The following is a 13,430-nucleotide window of genomic DNA, read 5'->3' on the forward strand; positions in this document are numbered from 1 at the left end:
AGCTAAACATCTCTTGTTAAACATATTAAAAATATACTGCATCGTCAGTCCTCCCCTTATCAAGAGGGCTTTGTCCATGTGAGGACTGAAGCTTAAACGGGGTGATGTTTGACAAGGCGAGAGCGGATACTTGACCAAGGGAGGGGTGACGTTTGACCAGGGGGTGATGACAGAGTAGGAGTTCAGAACGGAGTTTCTGGGGGAGGAATGATAATGTTCCTAATATGGATGCTGTAGTAAGGAGATACATGTACATCCCCAACGTTCAGCTCTGGCAGGAATGTCGCTGTTTTTAACAAGGTAAATAACTCAGCAGGTGCTCTATATGGGTCACAAGTGCCTAAGAAATGTAGTGTGTTTATATACCTTTGTTTATCATGTTTTGTCAGTTGATCTAAACACTCATTGGATGTAAAAGTAGAAAATTTGACCGGCATGTACAGTAACTCCATAGAATTCCCAGTGTTAGACTCCATGTTTCAGCAATGGTTTTGCATGCCAGTCTGTCAGAGCAACCAAACCACATGACTGAAAAATATGAACAGGCCTAAAAAGTTTTCAAAAAAATGTAATTAATAGGCTAACTATTTTAGCATCTAGTAGCCTAGGATCTTTCACTGTTTTTATTCAAACCAGCAAGCTTAAGAAATAAGAACTAACAAAGCATAAATTAAATATTTTTGGCTCAGGCTGTACATCTCTCAATTGGCCTTGAGAAAGACCTAATGCCGATCACCTGTTTAAAGTGAAAATCGTCTGATTCCGATCGCTGGCCAATCAATCGGTGCATCCCTAGTTGATTCTGTTTAAATAAACATATTAATATATTCATCCAATCATTTTATTGTTTAGTAGTATGCAATAATTGTAGTGATTAATTACTTATATTACTTTTATATTACCGTTACAGCCACGCAGTTTTACTTGCAGACTTAACGCACAGGATTCATTTTCTCCCGAGACCACGTTGTCATATCTGCTAGTTTACATTGTTTAAGGCGTACACAATATCAGCGAAAACCACCTCATGTCCCCTAAAGCACAAGGACCACTTATCTACAGACAATATTTTAATTGTTATACCTAGCCAGACATGAGAAAGCTAGCCCCTACTAAAAGCTGAGCATCTTGCTTTTTCAACAGTGCATTACAATCTTTGGGGTGAATACCATGGTACCATACTAGAACAGATTTTTTTTTACATCAGTGTTAGCTCAAGCATTTTGCTACACTCCATTAATGTGGTAATTCCTTTCTGTTCATGCAACAAAAACACTTTAAAATAAAATGTACAAAAACGAAATGTCAATGTACCAGTGAAGAGTAGAGAAAAACAAAACCATTGACACATAATCTCTTACGGCATAAAAACCTATCTTTACATATTAACTACTTGTTAGAGGCTTAAGAAAGTTGGCCACACTATACCTGGGGCGGCTGCGTGGCCTAGTGGTCAAGAGTGGTACTGTAGGCCGTGTAAAAACCATGTGGTTCCGTGACTCAGCAAAACATATAACCCTCCCAGCTCCCAGGCCATTGATGTAACTAAGAACTTGTTCTTTGTACACATGGTTAAATAACAGAAAAAATACAGACTATGCAGAATATGGTCACAAATACTGAATGGCTAAACATCATGGTCATAACCAATGTTTCCAGAAGAGTCTCTTCCTCAGGTTGATAAGACAGTATCCTCAGGCTCGGTTAATGTTTGAACTTCAAACATAATTTTAGCTATCTGTTTATTGATAGGAAAGTTTGAAGAGAAGACAGGAAAGACAGGTGACAGTGTGTGTAGGATAGTGTAGGATGGAGCCACACCAACACAACAGGCCCATTGGGGACTGCAACACTAACTTTGTCCACTAGAGGGCACATATTTGATACACCATACAAAAAACCTTGAGTAAATCTGAATTACAGTTTGCAAAAATATCTTAGGGAGTTACTGTTTTTTGCTATTTCCAAATCTTACAAAGGTTTATATTGAAAATATAAAATAATTTTGCAATATTCCCATAACAATTTTAAAGGCTAATCTATTCCAAAAACTGCTATAAATAGAGTGAAACTAGGTTCTCAGCGTGACTTCTAAATCTGTGAGAATCATTAATTAATAATTTAGTAATATATAGGTCACATCTTAACACTTCTGCAAGGCACTAAATGTATATTCTAAGTAATCCATCAGCATAAATAAATCTAAGTAACCCTTAAAACACTCACTCTGGAAAATCTGTCCTGGAAAATTAAAGGCAGAGCTGGACTATTTTGAGGTGCACATGCATAGAATCAATGATAATAAGGTCCCCTCACTGTCATTGTTCCAGGGCACCACACTCTGAAATAGAGTTCCCCAAAGAAATAGAACATGAACTAAGGCTGTTCCCTAAAACCCTGCAATTGATTGCCACATTATATTAATCATTTCTTTAAATGCTAAGTAATGCCAGAATGAGCATGGCGCCCAGCAAATAAAGGCAGCCAAACAAACCCTCACCATTATCAAAAATGGAACAATCATCTTCATCCTTTAAGAACTCAGCGGTAGTTGATTCCTTAACAGTAGTTAAGACCTCAACGGTAGTTGGGGGCGTGGCTGTAGGACAAATGAAATTGCTGTCACCATCTACACCACCATGGATAAACACAAAGCCTGGCGGGTCGGTGCTGATGTAGGAGGTGATCCAAGACTGGTACTGGGACACTCTGGTGTAGACTCCTGGGTAATTGGGACGAGCACAGCCAATACCCCAACTAACAATCCCAGGCTGGATCCAGGCAGATGTCTGCTTCATCACCATCGGACCTCCTGAGTCACCCTGAGAAGAGACCATGGGAAGTGTTTTTAATCAATTCAAATCAGTTCTAAATGTGTTCCTAGCCAAACAGCCATAACCTATGACCTGCCTGCCTACTTCCAGGGGCGGTCAACCTGGAATTTGGAGTGTGTTGAGTTTAGTCAACTGATCTATTGCACAGATCAATGAACTCGGTCAGTTCAGTGATTGACTAAATTCAACAGTTCATTTCCCTAGACCCTGTGGCTCTTCAGGAACAGGTATGCTCAACTCCAACCTTAAGCTGGCTCTGTGAATTGGACTAGAACCAGGAGAATAACCAGATAGGTTAGCGTGGACTTTACCTGACATGAGTCCTTGCCTCCTTCTAGATCCCCAGCACAGAGCATGTTGTCAGTGATAAGTCCCCCATACAGGCAGTCACACTCTCTGTTCCCCACAACGGGAACCTCCACTTCTTGGAGAGTCTGGGGGGAAGGAAGTGGCTCTAAGGGACAAAAAGAAGGACAAGTGGCATGAAATCACAAATGAGAATCAGTTATGAGAATCATTTTCTTAACTTGACTGGACTTGAAAATTCCAAACGATTTTCTAAAAACTAGTGTACACTTGTGCCATTACTGAGAGACATAAAGACATAAATAGAGATGGGCAGTGCCTCAGTTACATTTATTTCAAAGTTACAATATTGAACTACTTTTGAAAATGTACATTTGTTTTAAGGATATTTTGCAATTGCAATAAGGAACTGTAAATTGTAGAGTAATAAGAGAGTAATAAGCAAGCTGCAAGACAAAGATGTTGGCATTTTTGTTTTAGTCATTTAGACAAGACTTTGCTTCCATAACTGTCACTCAGTGTATTCATTTGTGTGAACAGGTTTACTTCTCACGTTTGCAACTTAGGCCAAACAGTGGCTGAGCCTTGGACGTCACTGCTCATTAAGTTTATGTAAATTGACAGACTAGGATGTTAATTTAATTCAACACATCATAGCGCTGACCCCAACCTCTTCACAGATACTAACCTCCTTGCTGAAAGTATCCCCAGCCGGTCACCCAAACGTTAGCGCCATTGTCAATAATGCTGCCATTTGACGCCAGACAGACGGGTCGAATGTAGTTATTGAAGGTGACTGGTGAGGAGAGTCTGAGCAGAGCGATGTCATTGTTCTCTGTGCTTCCGTCATATTCTGGATGTATAATGATCTCAGCCAGAGTACTGTAGACTGAGTTGGAGTTAACACCCTCCTGGGTTTGTAGACCGAGGACAACGCTCACATTGTTGGAGTTTGGGCTATGTCGAAATAAAAGGATGATAAAGATATACAGTTAAAATCAACTAAATTAATAATTAGCATTTAATTAACTAACATAAGGAATTAGATTTTTGTTTTGTTTTCAAAATTGTTACAGTTTAAATGAGTCAAATTACAGATGTTGCAGATGTAGTAAAAGGCCCCAAAACAATCAACTCAGATGTTCTTAAAGGGTTGGTATATGGCTGTTCTTAAAGGGCTGGTATATGGCTGTTCTTAAAGGGCTGGTATATGGCTGTTCTTAAAGGGCTGGTATATGGCAATTATTTAAGGGCTGGTATATGGCTGTTCTTAAAGGGGTGTTATTCCTCTGTTCTTAAAGGGCTGGTATATGGCAATTATTTAAGGGCTGGTATATGGCTGTTCTTAGAGGACTGGTATATGGCTGTTCTTAAATGACTGGTATTAGTCTGTTCATAAAGGACTGGTATATGGCTATTCTTAAAGAGTTGGTACATGGCTGTTCTAAAAAGGCTGGTATTTGGCTGTTCTCAAGGGGCTAATATATGGCTGTTCTTCAAGGACTGGTATTTGTCTTCTGTTCATAAAGGACTGGTATATGGCTGTTCTTAAAGGGCGTTTATATGGCTGTTCTTAAAGACTGGTATTCTTCTGTTCTATAAGGGCAGGTATATGGGTGTTCTTTAAGAGCTGGTACATGGCTGTTCTAAAAAGGCTGGTATATGGCTGTTCACAAAGGGCTAATATATGGCTGTTCTTAAAGGACTGGTATTTGTCTGTCCTTAAAGGGCTGGTATATGCCTATTCTTAAAAGACTGGTATTCATCTGTTCTTAAAGGGCTGGTATATGGCTATTCTTAAAGGGGTGGTATATGGCTGTTCTTAAAGGGCTGGTATATGGCTGTTCTTAAAGGGCTGGTATATGGCTGTTCTTAAAGGGCTGTATATAGCTGTTATATGGCTGTTCTTAAAGGGCTGGTATATGGCTATTCTTAAAGGGGTGGTATATGGCTGTTCTTAAAGGGCTGGTATATGGCTGTTCTTAAAGGGCTGGTATATGGCTGTTCTTAAAGGGCTGTATATAGCTGTTATATGGCTGTTCTTAAAGGGCTGGTATATGGCTGTTCTTTAAAGACTGGTATTCGTCTGATATAGTATGGGCTGATATAGTATGGGCTGATATAGTATTGGCTGATATAGTATGGACTGATATAGTATGGGCTAATATATTATGGGCTAAAATAGTATGGGCTAAAATAGTATGGGCTGATATAATATGGAACTATACTTAGGAAAACCCTCAGTGGCGTAAAAAAACGGTGACATATTTGCTACTACCTTCATATCGCCTGTATCTGATGTTAAATTACCTGGAGAAGCAGTGGGCTGCAGTCAACACCCACTCACTGTTGATGAGGGAACCACCACAGAAATGGTGACCAAATTGTTGAAGGCTTGCCTGCCAGGGCCAACTTCCTGGAGGGGCATCCTGACCTCCCACTATCCTGGGGTTGAGTGGAGTGATGCCACACACTGACATACAAAATATATATTGTAATTATGTAATCCATGTTTGCAGTTGGATTTAGCTAAACATTTAGATTGAAAACTGTTAGTGTGAGATATCTTCAGCCAAAATGGCAACATTGTCAGATACTCATGTTTAGTGCTAGGAATGAAAAAGGGCTGGTGATTTAGTTGCAGGGAATGGTTCTGTAGTAACAAGGGCTTTGAGACAGGGGAAACCGCAATCTAAAAAAAATATTATATGCTACCCCATTTGCCAACCAAAAATATGAGTTGAGTGATTATAGACAGAACACTGAGTAACATTGCCCTTATCTAATCTCATCTCGTCTTCATCCGTTTATCCGGTATCGGGTCGCGGAGGCATCAGCTCCAGCAGGGGAAACCCCCAAACTTCCCTTTCCGAGTTCCTCACGGATGGCTGAGCTTTTCACCCTATCCCTAAGGGAGAAGCCAGCCACCCTTCTGAGAAAACCCATTTCAGCCGCTTGTACTCGCGATCTAGTTCTTTCGGTCATGACCTAGCCTTCATGACCATAGGTGAGGGTAGGAAGGAAAATTGACCGGTATATCGAGAGCTATATGAAAAATATTTTGTGCCCTGTGACGTCGTCCGGCATGGCGCAGCCGGGGCCCCACCCTGGAGCCAGGCCCGGGGTTGGGGCTCGTCCGTGAGCGCCTGGTGGCCGGGCCTTTCCCCATGGGGCCCGGCCGGGCCCAGCCCGAACGATCAACATGGGGCCGCCCTCCCGTGGGCTCACCACCCACAGGAGGGACCATAAGGGGCCGGTGCAGAGAGGATCGGGCGGCAGTCGAAGGCGGGGGCCTAGACAGCCCGATCCCTGGACACGGAAACTAGCTCTAGGGACGTGGAACGTCACCTTGCTGGCGGGGAAGGAGCCTGAGATCGCGCGTGAGGTTGAGAGGTTCCGACTAGAGGTAGTCGGGATCACCTCTACGCACGGCTTGGGCTCCGGAACCACACTCCTTGAGAGAGGATGGACTCTTCACCACTCTGGAGTTGCCCATGGTGAGAGGCGGCGGGCTGGTGTGGGTTTGCTTATAGCTCCCCAGCTCTGCCGCCATGTGTTGGAGTTTACCCCGGTGAACGAGAGGGTCGTTTCCCTGCGCCTACGGGTCGGGGATAGGTCTCTCACTGTTGTTTGTGCCTACGGGCCGAACGGCAGTGCAGAGTACCCGACCTTCTTGGAGTCTCTGGGAGGGGTGCTGGAAAGTGCTCCGACTGGGGACTCTATCGTTCTACTGGGGGACTTCAACGCCCACGTGGGCAACGACAGTGACACCTGGAGGGGCGTGATTGGGAGGAACGGCCCCCCTGATCTGAACCCGAGCGGTGTTCAGTTCTTGGACTTCTGTGCTAGTCACAGTTTGTCCATAACTAACACCATGTTCAAGCATAAGGGTGTCCATCAGTGCACGTGGCACCAGGACACCCTAGGCCGCAGGTCGATGATCGACTTTGTTGTCGTTTCATCTGACCTGCGGCCGTATGTCTTGGACACTCGGGTGAAGAGAGGGGCGGAGCTGTCAACTGATCACCACCTGGTTGTGAGTTGGATCCGATGGCGGGGGAGGAAGCTGGACAGACTCGGCAGGCCCAAGCGTACTGTAAGGGTCTGCTGGGAACGTCTGGCAGAGTCTCCTGTCAGAGAGATCTTTAACTCCCACCTCCGGAAGAGCTTTGACTGGATCCCGAGAGAGGCTGGAGATATTGAGTCCGAGTGGACTATGTTCTCCACCGCCATTGTCAAAGCGGCCGCTCGGAGCTGTGGCCGTAAGGTCTCCGGTGCCTGTCGAGGCGGCAATCCCCGAACCCGGTGGTGGACACCGGAAGTAAGGGATGCCGTCAAGCTGAAGAAGGAGTCCTATCAGGCCTGGTTGGCTTGTGGGACTCCTGAGGCAGCTGACGGGTACCGACAGGCCAAGCGGACTGCAGCCCGGGTGGTTGTGGAGGCAAAAACTCGGGCCTGGGAGGAGTTCGGTGAGGCCATGGAAAAGGACTATCGGCTGGCCTCGAAGAGATTCTGGCAAACCATCCGGCGCCTCAGGAGAGGAAAACAGTGCCCTACCAACGCTGTTTACAGTAGAGGTGGGCAGCTGTTGACCTCAACTGGGGATGTCGTCGGGCGGTGGAAGGAGTACTTCGAGGATCTCCTCAATCCCGCCGTCACGTCTTCCATTGAGGAAGCAGAGGAGGAGGGCTCAGAGGTGGACTCGTCCATCACCCGGGCTGAAGTCACAGAGGTGGTTAAGAAACTCCTCGGTGGCAAGGCACCGGGGGTGGATGAGATCCGCCCTGAGTACCTCAAGTCTCTGGATGTTGTGGGGCTGTCTTGGCTGACACGCCTGTGCAACATCGCGTGGCAGTCGGGGACAGTGCCTCTGGGATGGCAGACCGGGGTGGTGGTCCCTCTTTTTAAGAAGGGGGACCGGAGGGTGTGTTCCAACTATAGGGGGATCACACTTCTCAGCCTCCCTGGGAAAGTCTATGCCAGGGTTCTGGAGAGGAGAATACGGCCGATAGTAGAACCTCGGATTCAGGAGGAACAGTGTGGTTTTCGTCCAGGCCGTGGAACACTGGACCAGCTCTATACCCTCTACAGGGTGATGGAGGGTTCATGGGAGTTTGCCCAACCAATCCACATGTGTTTTGTGGATTTGGAGAAGGCATTCGACTGTGTCCCTCGCGGCATCCTGTGGAGGGTGCTTCGGGAATATGGGGTCCTGGGTCCCTTGCTAAGGGCTGTCAGGTCCCTGTACGACCGAAGCAGGAGCTTGGTCCGCATTGCCGGCAGTAAGTCAGACTTGTTCCCTGTGCATGTTGGACTCCGGCAGGGCTGCCCTTTGTCACCGGTTCTGTTCGTAATTTTTATGGACAGAATTTCTAGGCGCAGCCAGGGGCCGGAGGGTGTCAGGTTTGGGGACCACACGATTTCGTCTCTGCTCTTTGCGGATGATGTTGTCGTGTTGGCCCCTTCAAGCCAGGACCTTCAGCATGCACTTGGACGGTTTGCAGCCGAGTGTGAAGCGGTGGGGATGAAAATCAGTACCTCCAAATCCGAGGCCATGGTCCTCAGTCGGAAAAGGGTGGCTTGCCCACTTCAGGTTGGTGGAGAGTGCCTGCCTCAAGTGGAGGAGTTTAAGTATCTAGGGGTCCTGTTCACGAGTGAGGGAAGGAAGGAACGGGAGATTGACAGACGGATCGGTGCAGCTTCTGCAGTAATGCGGTTGATGTATCGGTCTGTCGTGGTGAAGAAAGAGCTGACCCGCAAGGCGAAGCTCTCGATTTACCGGTCAATCTACGTTCCTACTCTCACCTGAGCTTTGGGTCATGACCGAAAGGACAAGATCCCGGATACAGGCGGCCGAAATGAGCTTTCTCCGCAGGGTGGCTGGGCGATCCCTTAGAGATAGGGTGAGAAGCTCGGTCACCCGGGAGGAGCTCAGAGTAGAGCCGCTGCTCCTCCACATCGAGAGGGGTCAGCTGAGGTGGCTTGGGCATCTGTTTCGGATGCCTCCGGAATGCCTTCCTGGGAAGACCTAGGACACGCTGGAGGGACTATGTCTCCCGGCTGGCCTGGGAACGCCTCGGTGTCCCCCCGGAAGAGCTGGAGGAAGTGTCTGGGGAGAGGGAAGTCTGGGCATCCCTGCTTAGACTGCTGCCCCCGCTACCCGGCCCCGGATAAGCGGAAGAAGATGGTATATCGAGAGCTTTGCCTTCCAGCTCAGCTCTCTTTTTGCCACAACGGTGCGGTAAAGCAAATGTAATATCGCCCCCGCTGCACCGATTCTCCGGCCAATCTCCCGCTCCATTGTCCCCTCACTCGCGAACAAGACCCTGAGATACTTGAACTCCTTTACTTGGGGTAACGCCTCAAGTAAAGGAGGCACTCCATCAGTTTCCTGCTGAGAACCATGGCCTCAGATTTAGAGGTGCTAATCCTCATCCCAACCGCTTCGCACTCGGCTGCGAACCGGTCCAGTGAGTGCTGAAGGTCACAGACCGATGATGCCACCAGGACCACATCATCCGCAAAAAGCAGCGATGAGATCCCCAGCCCAGTGAACTGCAACCCCTCCCCACCCCGACTACGCCTCAATATCCTGTCCATGAAAGTTACAAACAGGATTGGTGAAAAAGTGCAGCCCTGGCGGAGGCCAACCCCCACCTGGAACGTGTAACTTTTTCAACAACTAAACTGTTGCCATCAAGACTGTGATCAGCAAAGATTAGCAGAGATGTAATGTATAGGACTATTGTTCAACCAACTCCGTATAAACATACATTCAAAAATAACAAAGGGGTTTTTGAAAACACATGTCACCATGGTGACAGTCGTATCACAAACACACTGTTAAAATGTTTTTGCTATTTTATAAGATGGAGATTCCTGTGAAGGGTGAGAATATGCAACCAATAAGCTGTTGACTGACATTAACATGATATGTGCATTAAAATCTGTGGTTGAGGAATAGGATGCTCTGAACAGTTCTCTCCCAGAATAAAGACCTTGAATATCCTGTTTATAATTCCTTAACCACCATCAGGATTCTGTGGAACCTACATTGCAGACGGGTATTTCTTTAAATCCTACATATCCAGTATTTATTTTAATCTGAACCCAAATAGATCCACCTACTCATTTTCTGGCCATGATATTCCTCTTACATCCTCTATAACAAACTTGGGGGTTCGATTCGACCCCCACCTATCATTTAACACCCACATCCAATTTATCTGTAAGAGTGCATTCTTCCACCTCCGGAACATCTCCAAACTTCGTCCCTTTCTCTCTCTTTCTGATGCAGAGAAGTTGGTCCATGCCCTTTTCTCCTCCAGACTTGACTACTGCAACACACTCCCCATTGGGATCCCTGGCAGGAGCCTTCAGTGACTGCAGTACATCCAGAATTGCGCTGCCAGGGTCCTGATGAGGGTGCGTAAAACTGAGCACATCACACCCATCCTCTATAAACTCCACTGGCTTCATGTTAGGCTCAGGACTGAATATAAGATCTGTCTCCTTAACTATCTGTGTGTCTACGGCAGTGCACCATCATACCTCAGAGAACTTATCAATAGGTATAATCCAACCTGACATCTCCGTTCCTCTGACACCCACACACTCCGGGTCCCCAAGCCCAAACTCTGCACTATGGGAGATAGGGCCTTCCAGGCGGCTGCGCCTCGACTGTGGAATTCCCTCCCCAACCACCTGAGGTTGCCACAGTCTTTAGAGGTTTTTAAAAACAAACTAAAGACCTACTTATTTTCTGTTGCATTTTCTTAATATAATTTTGTTTTTATGCTGTTTTTGATTGTTCTTATGTTTTAGTGTTTTTTTTTGTTTTTTTTTGCACCTGTAGCACTTTGAGATGTGTTCTTCACGTGTAAAGTGCAATACAAATAAAACGTATTATTATTATTAGATTTTTTTGATAGTATCGGATCAGATTTTGATTTTAGATGTAAAACTTCAGTTGGTTCGGATCTGCATTGATCCAAATGTATATGAAAAATGCATTAAAAATGGATCTTTGTTGCTGCCACAGTCATAATAGATGTATGGTCTACACACATAGTAATTTCCTTTTGACTTATTATAATCCATATCTTATATATATAAAAAAACAATACATTCAGTGCCCTTAATTTCCATTTCCCTCATTCAGACAATAAAACATTTGCCCAATTAGAAGTGGTCCAATTAGTGTGAGGAATGAGGGCCTGTTTGGTCACCCGCAGATCTCACATTTAGAACAAGCTATGCTTGCTGTTACTAATCAGTCAGAGATGTAAACTCACCAGCAGCAGATGGAATTGGAACAGCTTTGGTCACCAAACCTATTGAAATAATTGCAGGGAATCAAGGTCAACAAAATGAAATATATTGATAAAAGAACGTATACAATTATCATCATACTTATATAATGAAATATATTGATAAAAGAACATATACAATTATCATCACACTTAACGGTTGAAGAACCTACTTATTATCAACAGAAGCATAAAAAGCATCCTTTCATTCGTCATGGTCAGAGGGTCCATGCCAGCGCAAATCTACAAATACACATGATTATTAATATCACAAATATTTACATAATGACTTATTTTTCAATATTTTGTGGTATATCATGAACAAATATGAAAAATGTGCTCACCTTTTTCTTGGCTTCACTCTGTCTCCACTGTGGTTCTGTTGAAACCTTAGTTGTACAGTAGGTGTCTACCAGGTAAGTTGGAAAGTAGCCAATGGGCTGATCCCTGTGACGATTACTGTTTTCTAGGTAGGAGGGGGTGGTAATCTATTTCCTTTGCTGGATTCATTGTCTAGCTAGCTACTGTGGTAAAACATGTACAATAATACCAAAGACAATATCAGCATGTGATGTAGTTCCATCGTATTCTAGTAGTAAATCACTGCCCTGCTTAGGTTGGCACTGAGTATAGGTGCCAACCCTGGTGTCCTGGTTATACGTCTAATCTGAGCCACCTCTTCCCCTCTGTTCTCCCACTAATAAAACATGGAAAATGCAATAGGGAGTTAATGTGTGTAACCTATAACCTATGTATAGTCATTCAGGGTAAAAATATCATGTAAAATTGCTTTAACGATTTTTGAGGTAAATCTGTTTGCATCATGGTGGTTGGAGGAGGAAATAATATAAATCTGTGGGTGCACTGTGTACTTTGACATAATGTAAGCAGAACATACACTTTGTCTTGACAATATAGGCTGTACCATCTACTGGCTGATTATTGTGCGAAAATTAAAATATGTAATCAATTATTGCAGGCAAGTGTTTTGAAAAATGATTTTAAAACCTGCCCGCATCTCCAGTCACCATAATATGTATCTAGTTTTACACACTTTCCTTCATGATTTCCTGATTTCACAGATGGATTACCCATGATATTTGACACATTGATAATCATGATTTATGTTTGTGGGTTTGGCCTTCTTGGCAATATTTAACATCATGTCCTGGTTCCCTGCACCATGACTGGAACTTGAATTTGACAGAATTTGACAGAATGTCTGAAAAGAATGCCACCATTCAGGATGTGTGTGGCCACATTTTTAGTGAAGCACAAAACATTTAAACACATCTTCAAAAAAATGCTGTATGCATAGCAACACATTTTTGTGATCTGGTGGTCATTTGCATTATATTCCCATGTTGGGATGTCTAAAAATATGCAATTTTCAACATACATGATCTCAACAGAGAGGCATATTTTCTGAGACCTAAATATTGACAGGTTGTCGTCAAGCAGTCCACTCTAAACCACAAACTGCATGAGAGGTGCTTCATATTTTCAGTCAACCGATGCGAATGTTTACAAATACTTACTAGGTACAACGTTGTCTACATTGAGCCCATATTTAGTAATGCTGTTTTGTAATTTCTTAATCAGCACAGAAGCTGATGTTGAAAGTAGTGACCATCATGTAGTTTGAAGTATTGTGTGAGACACACAAGGGAGTTTCCAAGCAATCCTACGTGGATGATGTGGAAAGTGTTATTTGCTCTGATATAATCAGTGTAATAAGGAACAACCTTTGTGTAGCACTTGAAGCATTTAAATGTAAACAGGGAGAACAGAGCATCACATAGAGCCCACAAATATACAGAGAACACTGCAGCATGTAGAGCCCTCAAAAGTACAGAAGGAACAGAGCAGCATGTAGAGCCCTCAAATGTACAGAGGGAACAGAGCAGCATGTAGAGCCCTCAAATTTACAGAGAGAACAGAGCAGCATGTAGAGCCCTCAAATGTACAGAGAGAACAGAGC

At 44.6% G+C, this 13,430-nt stretch overlaps 2 protein-coding genes across 6 annotated transcripts in view; both read right to left on the reverse strand.

The window, feature by feature from the left end:
* rnf213b (ring finger protein 213b) overlaps window positions 1–13,430 on the reverse strand; it is an 88,605-nt gene that overhangs the window by 45,406 nt on the left and 29,769 nt on the right. The window lies entirely within an intron of this gene.
* Window positions 1,700–12,455, reverse strand: LOC105008152 (serine protease 27-like). The gene is made up of 7 exons (XM_013134044.4): window positions 11,794–12,455; window positions 11,623–11,692; window positions 11,435–11,473; window positions 5,451–5,613; window positions 3,829–4,097; window positions 3,146–3,288; window positions 1,700–2,822 (listed from the first exon to the last, which is right to left on the reverse strand). The coding sequence occupies exons 2-7, from the start codon at window positions 11,678–11,680 to the stop codon at window positions 2,433–2,435; spliced, it is 1,062 nt and encodes a 353-aa protein (XP_012989498.2). The 5' UTR covers window positions 11,681–11,692; window positions 11,794–12,455; the 3' UTR covers window positions 1,700–2,432.

Source organism: Esox lucius, chromosome 6 (genome assembly GCF_011004845.1).
Source record: "Esox lucius isolate fEsoLuc1 chromosome 6, fEsoLuc1.pri, whole genome shotgun sequence".
In the NCBI taxonomy this organism is placed as follows: Eukaryota; Metazoa; Chordata; class Actinopteri; order Esociformes; family Esocidae; genus Esox; species Esox lucius.

What these genes read in the sequence shown, in the direction of transcription:
- LOC105008152 (XM_013134044.4), bottom strand. Translation starts at nt 11,680, where the DNA reads ATGGACCCTCTGACCATGACGAATGAAAGGATGCTTTTTATGCTTCTG. An exon ending in TATGCTTCTGTTGATAATAA is followed by an intron (nt 11,474 to 11,622) that starts GTAGGTTCTTCA and finishes TTATTTCAATAG; the next exon opens with GTTTGGTGACCAAAGCTGTT. An exon ending in GCAGCCCACTGCTTCTCCAG is followed by an intron (nt 4,098 to 5,450) that starts GTAATTTAACAT and finishes ATTTCGACATAG; the next exon opens with CCCAAACTCCAACAATGTGA.